Source organism: Mytilus trossulus, unplaced genomic scaffold (assembly GCF_036588685.1).
Source record: "Mytilus trossulus isolate FHL-02 unplaced genomic scaffold, PNRI_Mtr1.1.1.hap1 h1tg000358c__unscaffolded, whole genome shotgun sequence".
Lineage (NCBI taxonomy): Eukaryota > Metazoa > Mollusca > Bivalvia > Mytilida > Mytilidae > Mytilus > Mytilus trossulus.
Window position 1 is genome coordinate 316495 of NW_026963337.1, and position 27217 is coordinate 343711.

Genomic DNA, 27217 nt, shown 5'->3' on the forward strand with positions numbered 1-27217 from the left:
TTTAGGAAACATATATGTCTGAACTACATTTTGTAAACTAATCCTCACCCTAAAACTAAATCTAACATTAACACTAGCCCTATTTCAAACCTACAGAACTCTAACCTAACCCTTAAACCAAATCTGAAACTTTTTTTTACGTTCAGGGTCCCATAAAGTTAAAGAAGGCTGTGTGAGTAATTGAAATCATAAAAGTATTATAGAACACTTCCCTTTAGGTAAACCATAAAAGATATATGATATAACAGAGGTAGACTAGGGTCGGTGGTTCTTTCTGGGTGCTCCTGCCTTCTCCACCAGTAAATACTGACTGCCACGAATTAGCAAAATAATGTTGAAAGTGGAGTTCAACATCAATCAATGAAAAGGGCACAAAAGCTTCAGATGTTAGGTTATACCATCATACAATTTTAAATCAAACTGTCAGATGACTCCTTTTACGAGTTATTGCCCAAAAATGACAATTGTTAGCAATTTTGGTTGATTTTGGGTATCATCTTGAAAACTATATAGTCAGTTGTATCTTTATAAGATTACAAAGCTTGAAAGACAATTGTTGCTCCTTATTTGTGTTTTACAAAGCTATAGTAGACAGATAGTTACTCTTCAGGCAAAAATCATCAACAGGACAAGATATACATGAGATACAAATGAGTAAGTGAAACAACATGTTTAAGAGAAACTATAAATAACAAAAAATGGTCAACATTAATAATAATAAATAAAGGCAACAGTAGTATACCGCTGTTCGAAACTCATAAATCGATAGAGAAAAAAACAAAGCCGGGTTACAAACTAAAACTGAGGGAAACACATCAACTATAAGAGGAGAACAATGACACTATAGAAACACAACATTAAAATGTAACACACACAGAAACGAACTATAATATAACAATGACCATTTTCCTGACTTGGTGCAGGACATTTTAAAAATGGTGGGTTGAACCTGGTTTTGTGGCATGCCAAACCTCATGCTTTTCTGGCAATGTTAAATATAACATTAAAATGACAACATTACATGACAAGACTACAATACAAAAAAATGGGAGAACATATAGGACAGATAAACAAACGAATAATAGCTAACAAACTTTGGTACCAGGTTTAAAATTTAATACGCCAGACTTGCGTTTCGTCCACACAAGACTAACCAGTGACGCTCGGATGAAAAAAGTTTGAAAAGCCAAAATAAGTACAAAGTTGAAGAGCACTGAGGACCAAAAGTTCCAAAAAGTTGTACCCAATATGGCTAGGGTTTTCTTCCTGGGATAAGAACATCCTTTTTATTTAGAATAATGCATCTTTCAGGATAAGTACGAGAAGAAACTGGGACAGAGAGGACTTGTCCTGATTGTTAACTTCATGTTCCATGGTGGGACAACTGAGAGAAAAGGTAATTTAATATCAAAATTTATTCATTGGATCGTGTTCCAATCAGTAAAAAGTCAAATTGATAGAATGAGATGAAACATGAGAATCATCAAATGTTGTTCTTTGACAATATGAATTTTGATTTCTCATATTTATGTTCTGTGAAAAGGGTTTTAGGTTGCATTCATTATAATCTGAAAGACAGAAAAAAAATCATGAGGGTTCCGCGGAACCCAGTGTATCGCCTTCTTTATGAATCTAATAAATATTTTAAAAACTTTAACTGCAGACTGTATGTAATGTTAACTGGCATAAAAACTTAGTCCATTTCTTAGTAATAGACGAAAAGAAAAGGAATTAAATTTCCTTCCAGATATTAGCATTTGATTATAAACAAGATTCTTTCCAAGTTTGGTACAAATACAGGATAGTTTAAGTAAGTTATTAAAAATTTTCAAACTTTAACCACAGTGAATGTTATGTTAACTGGCAGAAAAACTAAGTCCATTTATAAGTAAAATATGGATAAACAGGATTTGGTTGAAATCCATTATAGTTTGTGAAAATTATTAAAATTTCCAAAACTTCTAATCACAGAGTGAATATTTGTAGAAGCCACTGATGACGGAATGTAGGATCGCTTCGTCTTGCTTTTGCGACAGAAGTCACAGGCTCGACAAAAATCAATATACAATACCTGTCTGAAATTGTAAATATCTGATAAGCCACAATATTAAACAAAATAAAGTATTTACGAGACATATTTCTTTCGTAACAGCCATCAACACGATCAAGTACATAACATGGCAATAATATTTTCTTTAAAAAAGATTATAATTAAGTTGTCATAAGTAATTGTAACAACAACAAAAAAGACATTAGCCGGTATACAATAATAGTTTTTCAAAAACATTCCATACATTGTCAAATTCAGTTATCTTTTTATTTTTTACAGCTATCATACTCTCTAATTTATACATGTCTTTCAGTTTCATTATAATTGCTTGCAATGAGAGATTCTTTTTAAAGCATCTAGAATTATACATATATTGTTTAATATAAAGAAAAATCATGTTATATGGGTTGTTGGGAAATATCTTGGATAAGTCTCCAAAAAGAAAGTTTAATTTATTCATTGGGAGACTTATTCCACCGGAAAGGAACCAGTTATCAACATCCTGTAGAAAATCTTGTACAGTATTGCAATTCCAAAATAGGTGTTCTATAGACTCATTATCTGATTTACAAAATGTACACAAAGGATCATCAGTCAATTTTATTTTAACTAAATATTGATTTGTGGCAATAATGCAATGGTTAATCCTATATTGCAGCCACTGTAATTTACTATTTTTAGTAAGTATTGAAGTCTTGGTATTTGTTTCATAATTGACAGAGTTGATACTCACTTTTTCAGTTTAGTAATTTATGATAATGCATGTTTCGAAGTAATTTGGTGTGTTACATTTATCAAGAAACTGTTCAGGCAAAAATTATCATCAGACTAGGATCTCTACAAATAAGTCAACACAGTTGATGTCTTAAGTCGTCGTCTTTAATAGCATAAGCAACACGACAGGTGTCACATGTTAAGCAGGATCTGCTTACCATTCCGAAGCACCTAAGATCATCCCCAGTTTTTGGTGGAAGAAGACTTTGAATTCTTCTAAAATCCTATACTGCCAGCTGTAAAATCATTAAAGCGTCACTAGTAGTGTTGCCGTATCCTTTACTGTGCTTTACTATTTTACAACCTCCGTGCCATATCTTGACATCAATGTTTATACATGATCGGTTTCAAGTTTGTCAAATAACATCTGCATCATTTTTATGATTTTATGAAACAAATGTACAGCTAGATTTGAAAAAAAACATTATTACCGTTAGTGTTATAATTTCTCGTGTTTTAATGTTTTAATAATGATCTACCTTTTTATTATGTCAATTATAAGATTTCATCTCATCTTACGATGTACGATATTTATTTACTAGTAACCGGATTTTTTTAGTCCCCTACCAAAATCGAATGGGACTTTAGGTTTGCACTCCTTCCGTCTGTCTGTGTGTCCGTCTGTTCATCCGTCAGTCCGTCAAATAATTGAATATTATTATAGATAGAAATAAACTGTGAACAGCAATAATGTTCAGCAAAGTAAGATTTACAAAAAAGTTAACATGACCGAAATGGTCAGTTGACCCCTTTAGGAGTTATTGCCCTTTATAGTCAATTTTTAACCATTTTTATGAAAATCTTAGTAATCTTTTACAAAAATCTTCTCCTCTGAAACTACTGGGCCAAATAAATCCAAACTTGGCCACAATCATCTTTGGGGTAACTAGTTTAAAAAATGTGTCCTGTGACCTGGCAATCCAACCAAGATGGCCTCCACGGCTTAAAATAGACCAAAGGTGTAAAATGCAGTTTTTGGCTGATAACTCAAAAACCAAAGCATTTAGAGCAAATCTGGCTGAGGGAAATTGTTAATCAGGTGAAGATCTATCTGCTATGAAATTTCCAGATGAATCGGCCAACCCATTGTTTGGTTGCTGCCCCTAAATTGTCAATTTTAGAAAATTTTACTGTTTTTGGTTATTATCTTGAATATTATTATAGATAGCTATAAACTGTAAATAGCAAAAATGTTCAGCAAAGTAAGATTGACAAATAAGTCAACGTGACTGAAATGGTCAATTGACCCCCTAAGGAGTTATTGTCCTTAATGGTTAATTTTAACAATTTTCATAAAATTTGTAAAGGGCTTAAATTCATTTTTGATAGAGATAATTGTAAGCAGCAAGACTATTCATTAAAGTAAGATGTACAAACACATCATTATCACCAAAACACAATTTTCTCATGAATCCATCTGCTTCCTTTGTTTATAATTCACATAGACCAAGGTGAGCGACACAGGCTCTTTAGAGCCTCTAGTTTTAAAAACATTCTCTGGTTAATTGTTTGAATTGTTTTTTTATTTTACTCACCATGACGACGTCAAATTCAATGCACCACTTTGAGTACTTCAGGGGCTCAATTTCTGTATAAAAATTGTCCTGATGAAGCCTGCAGATCAATTGAAGTGTTGTTGTCAATTTGGAGTATTGTTTTTTATTTTGTATAAACTAATTTTCTGAATGCTATATACATAGAAAAAAATATGAAGTGAAAGATAATAATCTATTTTTATTATTAAAAAGGTATATATTTCATTAAATTACAGTGTGTATAGACAAAAGTTGTTGACATTATATAAATAAGTTACAAATCTATATTAGTTTGTGACAAATGAAAGAAAAAATATCAGGAACTATTAATTATGTTTGATTATAACTTGAAAATAAATATACATTGTAAACATCATATCTAATTTTAGAGAACTATTAATCATAACTAATTTTAGAGAACTATTTATCATATCTAATTTTAGAGAACTATTAATCATATCTTATTTTAGAGAACTATTAATCATATCTAATTTTAGAGAACTATTAATCATATCTAATTTTAGAGAACTATTAATCATATCTAATTTTAGAGAACTATTAATCATATCTAATTTTAGAGAACTATTAATCATATCTAATTTTAGAGAACTATTAATCATATCTAATTTTAGAGCACTATTAATCATATCTAATTTTAGAGAACTATTAATCATATCTAATTTTAGAGAACTATTAATCGTATCTAATTTTAGAGAACTATTAATCATATCTAATTTTAGAGAACTATTAATCATATCTAATGTTAGAATGTTTTCCACACTTTTTTTTTCAGCATGCTTGAAGATATTGATTGATAATTGGTATATAGTTTTATAATGACAAGTTACAGATCAAGTTAAAATTTTTGTTTCGGTCTGATTATTTTGTACAGAGTTATAGTCCTTTGACTTGAAAATTTCACTCTTATAATCAGTTTTCCACACTGTTTTTTGTAATGCTTGAAGATGTTGACTTGATATTTTCTTTTTGTTTACACCATGACAAGTTATAGAACAAATTATCATTTTTGTTCCAGTATAATGAATAATGCCATGCAATACTCTCATAATGCTTGTGTAAAGTAGATTTGGTAGTACGCACACGTTAATTACAATCAGAAATCAGCGGCCTCTATCCATTGTCTTTCCTTGTCGGAGTAATCGGAATGTAACAACTGGATTATTCTGGTTAATCTACGTTGGTGACGTATCTGTGCATGTGCATACATGGGAAATTTATTTGTGCATCCGAAAGTTTCAAGAAAATGATAATCTGAATTTTCATTAATTCAAACAATGCATCTTATGTTAATTTCATGTATATACCCGGAGAGTACGACTTCAACTCAATGATTCTTGACAAAAATACACAGATTTAGTTGTTCCATCTGTATTCAGATCTGTAAAGCATATCAGGCATATTCCAGTTTTATAAAACATGCGTTTTTAAAAAAAATGAAAGTTTGAGTATATCAGTATGTTATTGCAATAAGAAAGAGTCAAAAGCACAGGTTAACCTGCTCCTGCGTTACGCTTCAAACGATGCACTGCCAGTTGACATAAATATCAATGTACAAATTAATTTCAGTTGACGGAATCCATATCAAAAGTATGTAGTGTTCATGTCAGTCATTGTTAGAATGTCCCCAACATGCCTAATGATTACCTTTATTGCCTTACTCTTCAAAGTTTTAAGTGATCAAAAAAGGGATTAAACATATAACTTTATAAATAGTCCAGCTTTTTACCGTTTTCGTCATGAAGGTTCACCCATTATGACCCTCGAGTACGGAACCAAATAATTAGTTGCCGTCAATCATTCACGAAACTTCAGACAATATGTATTATATGTCTAGGTCTGATGAAAAATTTAAGAAAATGACCGTTTGACGCCTGACAAAAAAGGACATTACTACCCTGTACTTTTATGTAAAAATATTAGATGAAAAACAAATATGATGGTTTGAAATACTCAAAACCCAATCCCTGACCTGAGACAAATCTGCATTGGATTTATATATATATTTAGCATTTTTCAATAAATATATATATGTTTATTTAAATGAGAAAAACAAGTAACTGTGAACAACTATTAGAATTCATGATTATCTGATTGATGTTGGTGTTAAATGTCAGATCAAGTTTGAATTTTGGTGGAGTCATTTTAACCGTTCTAGAGTTATGCCCCTTTACAAATGGAATAAATTTGCCTCGTCGAGCGCAGCTGGATACGACCGAAGAGGTCAAACCCTAAACATTTGGGGCAAAAATGGACACAATACTCGCGCTTGATAAAAGTCTGAATTTGGATTGTAATTAAATATTTGACACATAATAGGTTTCTGAAACAGAATAATTGTAGTCAAAGAACTTAGAACTTGTTATATAATTTGAATTTATCTTCAATTTTTATACGACCGCAAATTTTGAAAAAATTTTCGTCGTATATTGCTATCACGTTGGCGTCGTCGTCGTCGTCGTCCGAATACTTTTAGTTTTCGCACTCTAACTTTAGTAAAAGTGAATAGAAATCTATGAAATTTTAACACAAGGTTTATGACCATAAAAGGAAGGTTGGTATTGATTTTGGGAGTTTTGGTCCCAACATTTTAGGAATTAGGGGCCAAAAAGGGCCCAAATAAGCATTTTCTTGGTTTTCGCACTATAACTTTAGTTTAAGTTAATAGAAATCTATGAAATTTTGACACAAGGTTGATGACCACAAAAGAAAGGTTGGGATTGATTTTGGGAGTTTTGGTTTTAACAGTTTAGGAATTAGGGGCCAAAAAAGGACCCAAATAAGCATTATTCTGGGTTTTCGCACAATAACTTTAGTTTAAGTAAATAGAAATCAATGAAATTTAAACATAATGTTTATGACCACAAAAGGAAGATTGGTATTGATTTTGGGAGTTTAGGTCCCAACAGTTTAGGAATTGGGGGCCAAAAAGGGACCCAAATAAGCATTTTTCTTGGTTTTCGCACCATAACGTTAGTATCAGTAAATAGAAATCTATGAAATTTAAACACAAGGTTAATGACCATAAAAGGAAAGTTGGTATTGATTTTGGGAGTTTTGGTCCCAACAGTTTAGGAAAAAGGGGCCCAAAGGGTCCAAAATTAAACTTTGTTTGATTTCTTCAAAATTGAATAATTAAGGGTTCTTTGATATGCCAAATCTAACTGTGTATGTAGATTCTTAATTTTTGGTCGTGTTTTCAAATTGGTCTACAGGTCCAAAGGGTCCAAATTAAACTTAGTTTGATTTTAACAAAAATTGAATCCTTGGGGTTCTTTGATATGCTGAATCTAAAAATGAACTTAGATTTTTTATTATTGGCCTAGTTTTCAAGTTGGCCCAAATCGGGGTCCAAAATTAAACTTTTTTGATTTCATCAAAAATTAAATAAATGGGGTTCTTTGATATGCCAAATCTAACTGTGTATGTAGATTCTTCATTTTTGGTCCCGTTTTCAAATTGGCCTACATTACGGTCCAAAGAGTCCAAAATTAAACTAAGTTTGATTTTACCAAAAATTAAATTCTTGGGCCTCTTTGATATGCTGAATCTAAACATGTACTTAGATTTTTGATTATGGGCCCAGTTTTCAAGTTCGTCCAAATCAGGATCTAAAATTATTATATTAAGTATTGTGGAATAGCAAGTCTTTTCAATTGCACAGTATTGTGCAATGGCAAGAAATATCTAATTTCACAATATTGTGAAATAGCATTTTTTTTTTAATTAGAGTTATCTTTCTTTGTCCAAAATAGTAAGCAAGAAATATCTTATTGCAAGAATTTTTTTTAATTGGAGTTATCTTTCTTTGTCCAGAATCAACTTAAATCTTTGTTATATACAATATACAATGTATATTCACTTTTTACTACCAACTGATAAATTGAAATAATCTTTACCATTCAGTGATAACAAGCAGTTTTTTTACATTTTATGATGTATTTAAATGAGTAGTTATTGTTGCAAACTCCATTAGAATATTTTAATTGAGATTAGTTTTGGAATAAGGGAAAGGGGGATGTGATTAAAAAATTGGGTTCAATTTTTCTCATTTGAAATTTCATAAATAAAAAGAAAATTTCTTCAAACATTATTTTGAGAGGATTAATATTGAACAGCATAGTGAACTGCTCTAAGAGAAAACAAAAATTTTAAGTTCATTAGAACACATTCATTCTGTGTCAGAAACCTATGCTGTGTCAACTATTTAATCACAATCCAAATTTAGAGCTGAATCCAGCTTGAATGTTGTGTCCATACTTGCCCCAACCGTTCAGGGTTCAACCTCTGCGGTCGTATAAAGCTACACCAGTTCTCCCTAAGGATCAAACTCATAAAGACATGAACGTTCACAGATTTTCGAAATTTTTTGCAGGGACACTTCATTTGGCAATAGTAATTCAAAAATGTATTTAGATCTGATAGTGTTGCTGTGGTTGCTATGGAAACAGCATGTCATATTTCTGATAATGTAATTTGAACTAAAAAATGAGTTTCTAAATAAAAGATACAAATTGCAGAGACTTTGTTTAAATAAATGAATATGTACTAAATTAATAATTTTGAAATGGCCAAATGATTATTTTAATTTGTCTAAATTTACCTTGGAGGTCTGATTAATTGTATGAGAGCTCAATGTATAGAGCTTTGTGTTGTTTTTCTTGAAAAACTTAGGAAATTTCACAGCCAAAATATATTAATTGCACCAAACATCATTAAATTTAGTATAGATATTTTAAAATAGGCTACCAAAGACAATCAATTAAGAAAAAAATATTAGTGGGGTAAACATTATTTTTCATACAATCACCATTGAAAGTTTTCAAATAAGCATCATTTTTGTCAGAGAGTTATTTCCCTTTTATTGCCTCATTTATTTAGAAGCAATAAACAATCTATTGTCCATAACAACATAACAGACGACAGAAGATGGTAATATGTGTGCACCTAGTTGAGAAATAATCAAAAAACAGTGAGATGAATTGTAGTTTAAGTTGTTATGACACATCTGTGTGTTGTAGTAGTTCTTATGAAAGCATCTGTGACATAGATAGGGAAATATCAGACATAGTATTGTCAGAAGTTGGTCTGCTTTTCTGTCAGAGAACCAAAAACTTTTCAGTCTGTAATGTTCATTTGGAGAAAATCTTGATTAAAAACCGGTCTAAGAATAAATCTGTTCGATGTGCTATTCCAACACTACTTTCACACCATAAGAAGACAGCTCCACGGGCGGAGAGAAACATTACAAAGGATGCCATGATGAAGATTCACAGCAGTACTGGCATTGTACTGGCTATTGGAACCCGTAAGTATTATACAAATTCATTGCCAATTATTTTGTTGATGATCAGATGCCTTATAATTGAATATAACTATATATGAATGATCTGTATTTTAATATTATCAAATACACGTAACAGCTGACCCCATTTCATCTTGAAACAGATGCTGAATAAAACAGTTGAATCACAAAACATATTTTCGAAATTATGAATGATTTGACGGTAATACTAACACTGAGTCTTTGATTATGATCGTATATCATCTGTTCTAGATGTTAGACTGAAAAACAGTACTTGAAAATACTTTCACAAACATGTTTTGTTGATAACAAATGTCAAATTACCTCCCTTTACAAACTAATGGGCTAGCAGAAGTTGCTGCTAAAACCCCGAAATTTTGCAATATAAAATATTCTGACTTTAAATTTATATTACAATTAGTAAGTACACATCAAACTATTGCATTTTATAAAAACAAAGTAATTTTTAAAGAAATATTTGCTAGAATGTTATCTAGTATGCAAATGTATTTTACCTTAAAATAGTATCAGATAAAAAGTATATTATAACAAAACTTTTAATATGTCAATTTGTTATAATATACTTTTTATCTGATACTATTTTAAGGTAAAATACATTTGCATACTAGATAGCATTCTAACAAAACTTTTAATATGTCAATTTACCGACCGTGCGAGGGCTGAAAAGCCAGTCAAGTTCGTTAAACACTTCCATATATATGTCAATTTGTGATAAAATTCCATTCGTTGTTGTTAAGAATTGGAATAATTTATATGAATGGGTATGAATAATGCACTATACATTACACACAATCATATCAGTACATAAATTATGTGGTGTCTCCAAGCAAAACAATTCACAATCAATAAATAGTGCTTAAATTTATTTTTAAGATTTTGTTTTAAAGCAAATTTATGTATGACTAGTATGTACATTCTTATATAATATTATTTACAATCAGCAACAATTTATTCTATCAGGTCAACTTTCAAAGTTTTATTGCTAATATTAATTATCTTTCAATAAAATGTATCCTAATATATTGTATGTATGTTGGTTTTTTTTAATTATTAAATGTAGCATGTTTTTTTTTTACAAACAGCTATCTGTTCAAACTGCAGAAAACACTTGTCATCAGGCAAACCAGATGCACATCTTGAAGTTTCAGTGCCAAGTGAGGAAATCTCTGTAGAGACATTATCAGAGGTATTTTATATATTATTATACTGTATTATATTTTTTTTTATAAATTAAACACATAATTACATAAATGCAATATTTGGTTGTATAACTTTATCCTGTGATATTAATTTACTCAATAATCTTGATATTTGAATTTATCTGGAACTTGAAAGAATTAGTGAATGAATAAATGTAGATATTCAAAAAATTAAAAAAAGCTATCAAACCATATCTCCTCTTTTATATATATTTTCTTGCTTTAAAAGTATAAGAGTAACAGAACAAAATATGATTAGTAAAGGTTATACTGTAAGCCCCCTCTATAAGGCTTTCAGCACAGGGCAATTTATTACATACAAGAAAATAAAACTAGACATATTTTGTATATAGATCTTTGGTGTTTTGCAGACTTTTCTCTATATCAATAATAGTTAATGCACAAATTGAAAGCACTAAACATACAAATAAAACAAATACTGAACAAATAGGTATAGCACAGACCTTCTTGAAACTGAAGTTAAAATGGTTTCTTGTCCAAAGTAGCAAAGTCAGATTTTCATGAACACTCCCAATAGCAAAACATAATATTTAGAAAATTAAAAATGAGTACAAATATGGTAGAGTATTTAGTTCAATTATGTTAATGCAGCTCTCGTTTCATTATTATCGTAATTTTTATCTTTTCAGATTGACTTTAACACAAATTTAGCTTTAAACATTGATGGAGAGAAAAGAGAAGACAAACGCTACAGTTCTAGATCTGATTCATGTACAAAACTTTGGAATGATCACCATAAGGTACTTTTCAATTTCACATTATAACAGATGACCTTATCTTTAACTTTAACAAATAAATTTCAAAGTATTAAATAAGATGAAGGCATGTCAATGAGACATTTAACCAAATGCCAAATAAAGGTTTTGACACAAAAAAGGGATTGCAGTCTGGCATCAATGTACACTGTGGACATATTTTTTTCTTATTGTATTGTATTTTTTCAAAAGTGTGATTTATTTGTTGAGTTGTAATTCATGCATGATAAGACAATAACCAATTCAGAGTATATTACTTGAAGCATATTTATTTTTAGGAAACAGTAACAGATGGAGAGAGTCAAACAGAGAGTGAAAGTATGTGCTTAGAGACAGGTGACAGCCAATATTCAGAGGCATCAGTCTGTGTGATGGACAAGTTACAGAAGCTGAATTCCTTCCTGGCCATTTCAGATGTGTCACCTGTGAAGGAAAAATTGATTCCATTATCATCATCTACAGATAAAACCAAGCAGAGATGCCTGTCAAAAGCACTACAATGTATGTCAGCCATTTGTGAAACCATCTGTCCGGGTGAGGGAGACTCTTTAAAAGATTTGTTGTTCAAGTCTGTGCTTTCAGCACATACACCTGAAAAGTCCTCTACACATGATCAAACAGCACTTATATTAAAGGACATATATATTTCAGCAGAAACATGGTCATTAAGAAGGCAAATCCTTTCAGTTTTATCCAGAAATTACAGCTTTAATGAGGTCAGAGAGGTATGTTGCATCTTATTTGCAAGTTATATATGTCATATATATATATAATATTAAAAAGAAGATGTGGTATGATTGCCAATGAAACATATAACTCTCAACAAGAGACAAAAATGACACCAAAACTATCAACTATATATATATAATATTAAAAAGAAGATGTGTTATGATTGCCAATGAAACATATAACTCTCAACAAGAGACAAACATGACACCAAAACTATCAACTATATATATACAATACGTCACTGTACAGACTTCAACAATGAGCATAGGCCACATTACATAGTCCCCAGCTATAAAAGGCCCGGAAATGAGTCAAAATATTTGTTACATGAAATTTATTTGAATATATGGCAATATAATGGAGATAACTGTATTGTGTTTAAGGCATGGCCTTAGAAAAACATAATTTTATTGTCGCCAATATAGCTAGGTTTACCTAGCTTCCTTTCAATTCGCTAGGTTAACTGAAATTGCAAGAGTAAAATCAACCTTTAATGATGGCAAAGCTTTAAATACAATACATATATGACCAAATTTTTCAGATATTTATTTTTATTGATAGTATAGTATTTATGTTGCTTTTATATCTATTCAAATTTTTTAATTTTTTAGATGATACCGGATCTGACAAAGTACCGATTTTATGCTGCCAAACTGCACAGTGATGAAGTAGGCTGTGGTCTCCCTGTGTCCAAAGAAAGACTAACGAGAAACAAGATAGACATAGCAGAGTTGGAACACTTCATAGATTTCATTATCAGTTCAGATGTTGTTAAAGATCTACCTTTTGGTATGAAAACTATGAAGCTTACAACTGGAGAAATAGTCGCTGTGCCGAATTTGATTCGAAGTCTTGCACCTTCATCTCTTGTAAATCAGTACATTCAGTATTGTGAATCAGAAAATGTTGGTCATTTAGGTATGTTTATAAAAAGATAGATAAACACTTTTAAACTAATAATTATTTTGATTTGAGCCCACTGATGACAAAACTCCCATCTGGTGTTGAAAAAAATATAAGCCTGGTACCCTTGATACAGCTGTTAACAAATTATAAATAAAGGGTTGAAAAGAAATTGAGAGTCATGAAACAGTTATAATTCCATATGCATGTACATAGTTATCTTGTATTCAGGTTAATATAATATACAAGAAACATGGGACACCTTGACAGCTAATGTTTGTTAATTTGAAATAGACATTGCTCACATAGAATAGATTTTTCACAAAAAATAAGGATGTTGTAGTCATTAATTTGTTGATTTTATTCATAATGACAATAACAAATTTGGTGTGTATTAAAATTGAAATTTATTTGTGTATGATCAACTATTATATTGTAAAAATTGTAGGAAGAAGCACAATGTATAAGATCCTTAATGACTGTTCTGCCTCAGTAAGGAAATGTGTTGAGGGTCTTGACTATTACATCGCAGAGGGTGGAAAGGCATTTCAAGATCTTGAAACCATCATAGAAAAACTCTGCACATCCAGTGAAAAGAAGAAAGAACTGAAATCCAAATTGCTAAATGGGAAGCGATATATCAAATCAGATTTCAAGGTATTTGAAAACATATTGATAGTCTAAATCGTGTTATAGGAAGCATTATAATTAAATAAATTGAAAGCGACATGTTAGCTAGCTTATGTCAATGATTGAACTACAATGTCACCTAACTGTAATTGTCACCAAACACTCTATATACATATATTGATACCATAAGGAACATTTGAACAACAATGAACATGTTGAATGGAAGTACTTCTTTGAAAAATAATAAATATCCAAGTTCACTCAAACAACATGTAGTAGGTCTGAAAATAACTAGGAATTTTAACCAATGAATTGTTTAGTTGAGCAATGGAGACTCAAGTTTACATTATTATGATGTTGGCTGTGTTTATAATTTAACCCATAGGTTACCTAGTAATTTACATGACTTTTTTGTGATCTTTTTTTGTGGATGTACAGATCTGTTTACCCTTTTAATTTCTTAAGTTTGGAACAAATCTTTCTAATGGTTTATATTTTTTTTTAAATCAAAAGGTACATATCCAAAAAGAGAATGCTGTTCCGGATCATTGCCAAATATTTGCACTAAGTGATAGTGAAAAGTGCTTCTCCCAAAGTTGTAACACCCAGCATAAACACAGTTGTGAACAGTGTATTGACTTGGCAGACTTTTTAGCTGAAATAAGTACACTGACACAGAATGGTACATGGGACAATAAAGATTCCATTGTATTCCAGGTAATTTTAATCACCTTATTTCCATTTCCTTAACTAAATGGAGAAGTAATCAAAGGAATTTTAAATTGTCTTAGCTAATTGTTCAATCTGTAGTCATGAACCATTACATTCAAGTACAAAAAATTGTCATCGTAAAAATACTGTAACCTCCTTTGATAGACATGAAATGACCTCAGTGTGAATTGCTTTGAGATTGATAGTATACCTGTATGTAAGGTTGTTGAGTTGTATTTACAAAGAAAGACTGTGTGTTAATTAGGAATTAACCACTTTTCTTACCATAATGTACTTTTTCAGGTTGAAAATGCTGTAGAAGCTATAAAAGATTGGAAAAGTCATGCTATGAGAGCTAGGAATCAAGAAGGTGCAAAACAAGATCTGCTAAAGAATTTAAATGAAAATCAAGCACTTATCACATGTGACTGGGCGATGAAATTTCTACCACGCAAATTTAGAGAAGGTCAGAGTGACTGGTTCGCCAAACGTGGAATCAACTGGCACATTTCGGTAACCTTATACAAACAAGGGGAAGAACTAAAGACAATTACACATGTACACATTTTTTCATCCCAGGTAATAAAAAAATATTGCTATTTTTTCTTAGAGAACAAAACTATTAAGGGATATAATTATCTATTATTTCCAGTTTTCAGCTTTTTGAAAAAAATCGAATTTCTTCAGATAATTATTAGCTTTCAGAAATTTGTTGGTAATTGGAAAATGTTCTTTGCATATAAATAAGGCTAACTTTTATTCAACTTCAATATCTAAACTTTGATATAAAATTTAATCTTTTTCAATTTTTGTAAATTCATGAATTATTGCAAAAAAGGTGTCCAGGTTGTTTTATCTCAATAATTCATAATAAAAGCAGACAATTACTTTCTTAATTTACAATGAATCATTTTGCTATAATTCTGAATGCTGATTTCCTTTTTCTTTATTTCTGTATCATTTTTGAGCTGCATTGTTTTAACTCAATACATCACAGATTAAGAAGATTTATCCAAATGGCTTTTTTACAAGTAACAAAACATTGTCATTTTATATTTTAGATATCTCAAGATGGTTCTGTTACTGCTTCTGTGTTGTGTGATGTAGTTCATGATCTGAGAAAACAACTACCAAACATACAGGAGGTAAACTTCTTCTCAGATAATGCAGGATGTTATAAGAACACAATGTTGATGGTAGCACTTAAAGATGAACTAGGAGATAAGTTGAAAACATACAACTTCAGTGAAGCACAGGATGGCAAAGGTAAAATTTCATAGTTTTCAACTTGATTTTTCAAAATAAAAAATATTTCAATATATTAAAAAAAAGATGACTCTCCACAAGATACCAAAATGACACAAACATTAACAATTACAGGTAATGGCAAGACCTTCAACAATGAGCAAAGCCCATACCGCATAGTTATCTTTAAAAGGCTCTAAATGACAATTTAAACAATTCAAACGAGAAAACTAACAGCCTTATATATATAAAAAAAAAAATGAGAAACACATACACAAATGACAACCACTGAATTACAGGCCCGGGTCCTGACTTGGGATAGACACATATATACAAGTCAATTTTAGATTGAAGATTTTTTTTTTGTTGTCTTCAGATGGGAAAATAATTATAAAAAATTATATTTTGTGACCTACAACTGCATTAATGTATTGTCCTAATTGTATGCATGTATAATGGAATAATGGTACTTATTTTAAGAAATTTTAAAGATCTTGTCTTCTGATCCTGATATTTGGAGAATAACTTTTTTTTGGTAGTTTCTCACATATAAAATGTATATATATTCATATTGATTTGCAACCATTGCATTGTATGTATTGACAGTTTACACATGTGTTGTAGGTCCATGTGACCGCAGGGCTTCACATATCAAGGCATGTGTTAGAAGATACATTAATGAGGGACATGATGTCACATCTGCAGAGGAGATGAAAAAGGTGAGTCTGAATAAAATACTATTTTTATATGCAAACATAAAGAGTAAGAAGTTGACATAGTAAGAAGTATACCAATTACAAAAAGACTATTTTAAACGTCTTGTCAATGAAACAAATCTCCATCAGAGATATATAATCAGCTAAAGTCACTGTATGACCTTTAATAGAAACAAAAGTCATTACTGCATTGAATGGTTTACAGGGCTGAAATAAGTGAAAAATTATTTTTAATCACCTTAAGAAAACTTACAACCTAATAAATGTATAACACCAATTTCCAAAATAACAATGCATCTGACTTGGGACAGGCACATGTTATGCATTGCAATGTTTAACATATCAGTGTGTACACTACAGTAAAAATCAACTAAAATGACATACCCCACCAAAACGAAATAAGGAACAACCAACCATTCACTAAGAACACAAATCATCATTTGAGAATTGGTATGCATTAATTTCAGCCAAGATGTTATGCATAGTTATATGATAAGAGAATTGGTATTTATTATGCATACCCAGTAAGTAATAGCCTGTTATAAACATAGCAATTTTAATTTTCATTTCTGCTTATTTTTACAGGCTATAGATGTTAAACAGAAAGGATCATTTAGGGTAAAAGTTGTTGACATTGTTACTAATTTGGATGCAGAGAAGTCACAGATTAAACCAATTACTGGAATTACTCAATTGCATAATTTTTCATTTGATGTCAATGGAATAACAGTTTGGAAGGCATATGGAATTGGAGAAGGTAATAAACAGAATTATGAATCAGAACTAACAAAGGTAGTTTTGTGTCTCAAAGAATATCATCTGCTTGTTTGCCATGGTTAACATGGTTAAGGTGTTAATTTAATTTATTGCACTTTTTCATGCTTAAACAAATAGTCAATAGTTACTGCTTCGACCTTGATGGCCAATTGTCTAAACTGCTACTGTAACCACTAGCCAGTCAGCACTAAGTTTGTATGTTCATTCTCTGATCGTGCATTATAGACACCAATATATTAGATAAGATTCCTTATAAAAAGTTAGTGGTATTTTCAGGTCACCCCTGCTTCCTCCAACCATTCAACCAGATTGCCCCAAAATAGCCCCCAAAAGGTGCTCAAAAGTGGCATTTCATTACCAACCAACAAATATTCAGTATAATGCTCCTGGTATGGCAACATTTTGATCAATTTTCTACTCTTTTGAAAACATGTCAAATAAAGTAGTAACTTGGTTTCATCTTGATAATTATGGAGAAACTGTTCAAAAATCAGTGTCTTTCATGTGTTATTTTCAAAAAAATTGTCACAGTATTTCTGTCTGTCATTGAAGTTTAAACTAGTTGTTGCAATACATTGAGATTGTATCAATTTGACCATAGGAAATGGTGACTAATAAATATATATTTTTTGTAGGAAAGCGGATAGCATGGGAAAACATCGGAACCACAGAGCAAAGAACCAATCTGTTGGTTAAAGTTGATTGGACAATTACAGCTCCTCAGTTGTTGGAAGTAGAAGGTAAAACATTTGTTTTGAAAATGACCAGCTACTGTAAATTCAGAAATTATTGCGAGGTTTTTATCATTTTGAAAAATGCAACAAAGATGTTAACGCAATAATTTAAGCTCGAATGTTGAGATATTTTTATATATGAATTTAACATTTTTTACTCTCAAAATGTTAAAAATGAAAATTGCATTAAAAAATGGCAATAAATGCACGCAATACTTTCTGAATTTACAGTACTCAACTTCCAGCTAAATTTCACTTTATTTTTTTACAATTTATTAAAACAATTTAACAATTTAAATTTAAACATTTTTTTTAACTTTTGAACCTAAGAATTGCATGATCTTTTTTTTTTTTTTATGTGTAACACCATCATCACATCCTAAAAAGGGTACACAAAAAAATCATTTGAAATCTATCCTACATTTCATTGCAGTAAAAATAACCTGTGTCATAGACATAAATCTTGGTGTTTTTTGGCATTTTGCATGCTTAAGATTTCTTTATCTGTATTTTCTTTGGAAGGTTAGACTACACAGTAAAATTAAAGGGTAATACATTTTGCATTTTTCTCAGTAAAGAGAATTACTGCAGTTGACTGTTATTAGTTATTGGTAATAATTTCATCATATTTGAACATAAAATAAAACTATAAAATTGTGTTATAAAATAAAATGTTTTTTTTTAATCATTTCAGTTATGGCACAAGAAGAAGAACTTGTAGAACCAAACCCTAAAAAACAAAAGAAGAACTCCATCAATCAGCCATATGATTGCCCAAAAGACGGCTGCACAAGAGCTTTTAAAACTCAATGTGCACTGGAGCAACACATCATTGTTGGTAATTGTGATTATCACAATGAAAAAACAACTGAAGATAAAGCCAAGTCAATGTATGGACAAAAAGTTAATTCTTTGTTTCACGGTACAAGGGTTCAACTGGATTGTAACTTAAATGACTGCCGTACATCAGAATCAGTAAAAGGATGGGCACTGAAAGGTAAAAAGAAAAGAACAGTTTTTACTCAATCTCAAGTGAATTACATGAAGGAGAAATTTGATATTGGGAAGGTATCAGGAAGAAAAGTCGATCCCTTTCAAGCAGCTGATGAGATGAGACAGCTGCAACAAGGAGGGAAATATGTTTTTTCAAGGAAGGAATATTTAACTGGGCAGCAGATTACAGCATATTTTTCAAGGTTGGCACTCAAAGACAGGAAGACCGACCTTGATGATTTCAGATCTGCCGAAGAGGAAAATAATAAGAGATGCCTTAAACAGGAGATTTTGGACAGTGTTTCTTTATAACTTTGATTAAACAGTTTCTTTCAAAAATTAAGCTCAATCATCTAGTATCACATTTTTTTTATTAACATATTTATAGATAATTCAGTTTTAATATATGTGTACTTTAATGTTTTTTTGTTAATTCTTGTACGAAAAAAAACCCTTATCTCATTTATCAAGGCAAAAACTTGAACTTTACAAATTTGACCTTGACAGTTTAAAGTTGTCCTGAAAGTGCAATTTGAACCTTTTTTTTAACATCAAAAGGTCATATCCCTATTCACTGACTAGCTTGATTAAAGATAACAATTCAAGAAGATCTGTTACTATTCTAGACTCAGACTAGACAAAGTGGAGTAATTTTTTTTAATTTTTTTTTTACCTTGACCTCTAATTTTGAATTTTTACATCTGGCAAGACTTATTTGTATTTCTTTCTTTATAGTAATAACCAATGTAGATATTTACTATTAACATTAAAGAAACAGCCAGGAATATCATTAAAAATCTACAAATTTTGGCAAAAATGTCAATATTTCAGATCTTTGACATTGACCTCTGACCTTGACCTTTGGAGTATTGATCTAAAAGTCCTCATCAATCTTTTGCTTTTAATAGCATCTCATTGGCTTTTACTTTTTGAACATTTTGGTTAATAATTGAATGTAAGAAAATGAAAAAAAACTTGCCTTGATATGTGTCAAATTAAGAAAATTTGCAACTCGGTGGGGGCTTTTTGGGGTTCATGTTAAAGTAAAAATACTTCTTACCCCACTAAATTTTTTTTTATTTTGGACAGCATAATTACAATGTTCTTTAAAAAGAGTAATAACTTTATCACTGATTTGGTGCATTTTTATAAATTAGCCTTAGAAATCCATTCAATATTTGACATTTTAAAAAAATGAAAAAAGTGGGGTGACCTTCTATATTTTTTTTATAGTAAGGAAATATCAATGTTTACCAATAGATGTATTTATGTCATGATTAAACTATATTAAGTTCATGTTTTCTTTGTTATTGCCCTATCAGTAATGCATAATGAGATTTGAATTACAGAAAATGGCCAAAAAAGGGTATTATTTTCATGTAAAATGGATGAAAATAAGCATGAGTGGTTACCATGGCAACCGTACTGAAACTTTGAATTTTTTTATTGTTTAAGTTATTGTAGGTTGGTAATAGACTCTGTATACAAGTATGACAAAATTCTGAGACTATGCATGTCTGGCCCCCTTATTAAAATTCTGGTCCTTACAGAGAATTCGTCTTAAATGTCAGATCAAGTTTGAATTTTGGTGGAGTCATTTTAACCGTTCTAGAGTTATGCCCCTTTACAAATGGAATAAATTTGCCTCGTCGAGCGCAGCTGGATACGACCGAAGAGGTCAAACCCTAAACATTTGGGGCAAAAATGGACACAATACTCGCGCTTGATAAAAGTCTGAATTTGGATTGTAATTAAATATTTGACACATAATAGGTTTCTGAAACAGAATAATTGTAGTCAAAGAACTTAGAACTTGTTATATAATTTGAATTTATCTTCAAATTTTATACGACCGCAAATTTTGAAAAAATTTTCGTCGTATATTGCTATCACGTTGGCGTCGTCGTCGTCGTCGTCCGAATACTTTTAGTTTTCGCACTCTAACTTTAGTAAAAGTGAATAGAAATCTATGAAATTTTAACACAAGGTTTATGACCATAAAAGGAAGGTTGGTATTGATTTTGGGAGTTTTGGTCCCAACATTTAAGGAATTAGGGGCCAAAAAGGGCCCAAATAAGCATTTTCTTGGTTTTCGCACTATAACTTTAGTTTAAGTTAATAGAAATCTATGAAATTTTGACACAAGGTTGATGACCACAAAAGAAAGGTTGGGATTGATTTTGGGAGTTTTGGTTTTAACAGTTTAGGAATTAGGGGCCAAAAAAGGACCCAAATAAGCATTATTCTGGGTTTTCGCACAATAACTTTAGTTTAAGTAAATAGAAATCAATGAAATTTAAACATAATGTTTATGACCACAAAAGGAAGATTGGTATTGATTTTGGGAGTTTTGGTTTTAACAGTTTAGGAATTAGGGGCCAAAAAAGGACCCAAATAAGCATTTTTCTTGGTTTTCGCACCATAACGTTAGTATCAGTAAATAGAAATCTATGAAATTTAAACACAAGGTTAATGACCATAAAAGGAAAGTTGGTATTGATTTTGGGAGTTTTGGTCCCAACAGTTTAGGAAAAAGGGGCCCAAAGGGTCCAAAATTAAACTTTGTTTGATTTCTTCAAAATTGAATAATTAAGGGTTCTTTGATATGCCAAATCTAACTGTGTATGTAGATTCTTAATTTTTGGTCCTGTTTTCAAATTGGTCTACAGGTCCAAAGGGTCCAAAATTAAACTTAGTTTGATTTTAACAAAAATTGAATCCTTGGGGTTCTTTGATATGCTGAATCTAAAAATGAACTTAGATTTTTTATTATTGGCCTAGTTTTCAAGTTGGCCCAAATCGGGGTCCAAAATTAAACTTTTTTGATTTCATCAAAAATTAAATAAATGGGGTTCTTTGATATGCCAAATCTAACTGTGTATGTAGATTCTTCATTTTTGGTCCCGTTTTCAAATTGGCCTACATTACGGTCCAAAGAGTCCAAAATTAAACTAAGTTTGATTTTACCAAAAATTAAATTCTTGGGCCTCTTTGATATGCTGAATCTAAACATGTACTTAGATTTTTGATTATGGGCCCAGTTTTCAAGTTCGTCCAAATCAGGATCTAAAATTATTATATTAAGTATTGTGGAATAGCAAGTCTTTTCAATTGCACAGTATTGTGCAATGGCAAGAAATATCTAATTTCACAATATTGTGAAATAGCATTTTTTTTTTAATTAGAGTTATCTTTCTTTGTCCAAAATAGTAAGCAAGAAATATCTTATTGCAAGAATTTTTTTTAATTGGAGTTATCTTTCTTTGTCCAGAATCAACTTAAATCTTTGTTATATACAATATACAATGTATATTCACTTTTTACTACCAACTGATAAATTGAAATAATCTTTACCATTCAGTGATAACAAGCAGTTTTTTTACATTTTATTTACAGTTTATTTTATGATGTATTTAAATGAGTAGTTATTGTTGCAAACTCCATTAGAATATTTTAATTGAGATTAGTTTTGGAATAAGGGAAAGGGGGATGTGATTAAAAAATTGGGTTCAATTTTTCTCATTTGAAATTTCATAAATAAAAAGAAAATTTCTTCAAACATTATTTTGAGAGGATTAATATTGAACAGCATAGTAAACTGCTCTAAGAGAAAACAAAAATTTTAAGTTCATTAGAACACATTCATTCTGTGTCAGAAACCTATGCTGTGTCAACTATTTAATCACAATCCAAATTTAGAGCTGAATCCAGCTTGAATGTTGTGTCCATACTTGCCCCAACCGTTCAGGGTTCAACCTCTGCGGTCGTATAAAGCTACGCCCTGCGAAGCATCTGGTTTGCTTTTGTGCAATACACTGCTGTTTTGAATTGACCCCCCCCCCCCCCCAAAAAAAAAATATTTTCCCCCTCCCCTATTTTTCAACAAAATATGGTAATTTTCTCATTTCAAATTTCCAATTGAGTTTGCAACCAAAATTAACCATTTAAAGATACATCATAAAAATCTTAAAATAGAAACTGCCATACATAATAATGTCTAATAAATAAAGGCAACAGTAGTATACCGTACATTCATAAGTCGAGTGAGAAAAAAACAAATCAGGGAAATACATCAAATATAAGAGGAGAACTACGACACAACAGAAACACAACATTGAAATGTAACACCCACAGAAACTTAAAATTAATATTCCTTAATCAGCATTTTAATAGGCACAGTTTTAAGTGCATGAAATTGATGTCCAAAATTAAATTTAATTTTATTTTGACAGAAATTAAATACATGGGGTTCTTTGATATGCTGGAAAGTGTGTCCTTAGATTTTGGATTTTGAGTCCTGTTATCAAATTGGTTCACTTTAAGGTCCAAATTATCCAAAATTAAACTTTGTTGAATTCTTGGGGTTCTTTAATATTCTGAATACAACCATATATTTATACTTTGGATATTGGACCATAATTGGTCATGTTGGTAAATGTCCATTTTTGTCGAGCCTACCACTTTTGTCGCAGAGAACTCAACATAGAGATAGTCATCTTTGGCGGGGGCGTTAACTAACTTCTTAAAAGCTTTATATTTTTGAAATTTCCGTCCGTCAAATGTCCATTGTCCTTGACCTCATTTTCATGGTTCAGTGACTACTTGAAAAAAGTTCAGATTTTTTGTAATGTTAATTTCTCTATTATTATGAGTAATAGGATAACTATATTTGGTATGTTTGTACCTTGCAAGGTCCTCATGCCTGTCAGACAGTTTTCATTTGACCTTTACCTCATTTCATTGATCAGTGAACACGGTTAAGTTTTGGTGGTCAAGTCCATATCTCAGATACTATAAGCAATAGGTCTAGTATATTTGGTGTATGGAAGGGTATGTCCAACTGGCAGGTGTCATCTCATCTTGACCTCATTTTCATGGTTAAGTGGTTATAGTAAAGTTTTTGTGTTTTGGTTTATTTTTCTTAAACTATAAGCAATAGGTCAGCTATAGATTGTAAGCTGTATAGGTATGACTGGCAGGTTTCATCTGACCTTGACCTCATTTTGGTGGTTCATTGGTCAATGTTAAGTTTTCATGGTTAAATTTCTTTCTTAGATACTATAAGCATAGGTCAACTTTATTTAATGCATAGATATATTGTAAGTTATACATGTCTGCTTGGCATGGTTCATCTGACCTTGACCTCATTTGATTGTTCATTGGTCAACCATGAATGTTTAGTTTTGGTTAAGTCTGTTTCTTAGAAACTATAAGCAACAGGTCAACTATATTTATTGTATTGAATGAATAAGACACGATTAGCTAAAAGTGTAAGTATTGGAAATGTCCTCTTCTTCAGAGCGAGCTACCTCTGTTCGAGGGAATTTTAAATGACAATTAAACGCAAACTTTCGAAATTAATATTTAATTTCGCAGGAGGCGCTCTTGATAGAAAATATTTTCCTTTAATTAGGCAACAACATTCTAACAGAAACTGATTAGTCAAGTATCATTTTGTTATTCGATACTCGGTAGTACCAAGCGATAATCAAGTACTTGTTGAGATCCCTAATATATAGTGTAGTGAATGATTGTAAGGTGTACATGTATTTCTCATTTGGTTTATCTGACCTTGACCTCATTTTCTTGGATCATGTTAAGTTTATGTGATAGTTGTAGTATAACACTTTATGTTTAGGACTATCAATATAATATCAATGGTTAGTAAAGAAGGCGAAACATTTCAGCATGTCCACTCTTGTTAAATTATTTAAGTACTTAGACACTACATGCACTATGCTATATCAAATATTAAATCATAATCTAAATTTAGAAATGTACTTCGCAATTATTCAAAATTTTAGATTGAGTCATGGATGAAAATCAGCAGTAACACCTAGTTTTAGAGAAGAAATTATGTATAGATATACATGTAGTTTGAAATTTACTTTACATTATGAGATATTTTAAATAATATCTACATGTAACATCTTAATAACCATATAATAGAAATTGCACATTAAAAAGAATGAAGGAAAGTTTATAATGAATTTTCTAGAGTTATGTCCCTTTACAAATGGAAAAATTGCTGAATTTTTTGTTTCCGTTCTCTTACTTAAATTTGCCTCAACAAATGTTATGACACTTATACACAATGCTAATTACAACAAAACTCAGATCTAGTATGATTTGTGGCTAAATCACCTTTAACTTTCTTGAGTTATGTTCCTTTATAATGCTATATGCAAGCGGGAGAATCATCGGTGTCTAATGAACACATTCCCAATTTATTGAACATTGTATTAATGACAAATGATGTTTTTGAAATTATTTGTGTCCCTCGTGCAACGCGTTGGGAAGACATAGAAATACCAGGAGTCCGTCTTTTTTTTCCGTCCGGTCTTGTTAGCGCTCTCACGTGTACAAACCTGGCCAGATTTTAAAAATTATAATGGAAATCACATTGCATTTGGTCTGAAGTCTTCATTTCTCTAAGATATTGATAAAAGGTTTTAAGAACAAAAAAAAGGTTATTGCCCGTGTACCTTGGATAGATAAAATATGTGCAACGCAGGTGATATTGGAACTCTGATCTTTTATTTTCTTGAAGAATTTTGTGGTAGGTTTGTTTATTACTCTGTAAAAACTAATTTCCTTAATTTATATATATAAAAAAAATTGATGAAGCAAACTCGTTTACAAACTCAGCTAATATTGTCTTTTAATAAACATTATTTGTATTTTTGATTTTGGGCCCAGTTTTCAAGTTTGTCCAAATCATCCAAAATTAAACTTTCTTTGATTTCAACAAAAAATGAATGGTTAGGGTTCTTTGAAATGCTGACTCTAACCGTGTATTAATATTTTGGATTTTGGGCTCCGTTATCAAATTGGTCCACAATGATGTCCTTAGGGTCTTAAAATAAAATTTTGGTTGATTTCATAAAAAATTGAACTTGTGTGGTTCCTTGATATTCTGATTGTAACCATGTATTTAGATTTTGGATATTGGACCATAAATGTCCGGTTTCAAATGTTTTACTATTTGTACCAAATTTATCTCGCACAAACCTCTGCTGTGTCAAATATTCAATCAAAAATCCAAATTCAGAGCTATTTTTACCTTAAATGTTGTGTTTTACCTTAAATGTAAATGTTGTCCAAACTGTTCAGGGTTCGTCATCTGCGGTCAAAATCAAGCTGCTCCCAGCGATGTATTTTATTACAATGATTGTATGTATGATGTGCATGTTTGTCTTATGGCTTATATGCATTTTGATTAAATGTCTTTATCATGTGTATCCATCGATATCATGATCTTTTTGCGTTATTAATGTTGATCATGATTTGTATTTTTTTTCAAGGTTCTGATGTGGATTGCAAGAATCTCACAAATTTCTTTAAAGAAGAACTAAAGTATCAGGTGATATGTACAACAGGAGATATGACAAAGTTTGAGATACAGGATTATTTCCAAGAAATTGCCAGAACATACTTAACAGAGAAGTCAAGGGATTATCATTCCTTCATCTGTGTAATTATGAGTCATGGAAATAAGGTATTGAATTTGAATTATAAATAATTATCTTCATTGCACTCAGTGTACTGTTTTGTCTTTTCGATACAGAAACAATCCATTCAACGACAAAACATTTTTTTTTCCAAATCTTATTGATAGCAGTAATATGGATATACGCCAATATAAGACAGTTAGCCAAAGTCACAACAAAATTAAAACAAGAAATGTAGTGCTGGTATGAGCTTTTCTCCACCATTTACAATTTCCCAACTGTAAATCTTTCCATTACACCAGTTGAACCAGTACCCAGAGGCGGATTTAGATTTTGGTCGCTTATATAGGGAATCACTGACGTGTGACTGGAGCGGGTCCCCTCTTAGGTCAGTCAGTGGGCCCCCACTTATGAAAATTTTTGGATCCGCCACTGGTACCTGCATATAAATGCACCCAGATGATGCAATAGTTCAGGGCTTGAGTTTATCCTGATGAAGTATTCTGTATACCAAGAAAATGTTGTTGAACCAATGTTTACTAATTGTAAATTTGAAGTCATTACTTTTATAGCTTGACAAACACATGATTTGGTTAGAAGCTATGGCATATCTGTGTCGCATTTGTCAAAACACAATCCTGTGATTGTTT

General features: G+C 31.0%; 2 protein-coding genes and 1 long non-coding RNA gene across 3 annotated transcripts in view; all 3 read left to right on the plus strand.

The window, feature by feature from the left end:
- The window catches only part of LOC134701869 (uncharacterized), a 537736-nt gene that overhangs the window by 269623 nt on the left and 240896 nt on the right, over positions 1–27217 (plus strand). The gene's annotated exons all lie outside the window — the stretch shown is intronic.
- The window catches only part of LOC134701860 (uncharacterized), a 51961-nt gene that overhangs the window by 12266 nt on the left and 12478 nt on the right, over positions 1–27217 (plus strand). The window contains exons 5-6 of the mRNA XM_063562976.1: positions 1312–1396; positions 26421–26614. Coding sequence (XP_063419046.1) covers positions 1312–1396; positions 26421–26614 — 279 coding nt within the window. The remainder of the gene's footprint in view (positions 1–1311; positions 1397–26420; positions 26615–27217) is intronic.
- Positions 8690–20323, plus strand: LOC134701861 (uncharacterized). Its single transcript, XM_063562977.1, has 13 exons — positions 8690–9685; positions 10786–10889; positions 11553–11663; positions 11957–12403; positions 13019–13325; positions 13759–13967; positions 14454–14657; positions 14955–15230; positions 15713–15917; positions 16521–16615; positions 17198–17369; positions 18025–18129; positions 18818–20323. The coding sequence occupies exons 1-13, from the start codon at positions 9355–9357 to the stop codon at positions 19426–19428; spliced, it is 3177 nt and encodes a 1058-aa protein (XP_063419047.1). The 5' UTR covers positions 8690–9354; the 3' UTR covers positions 19429–20323.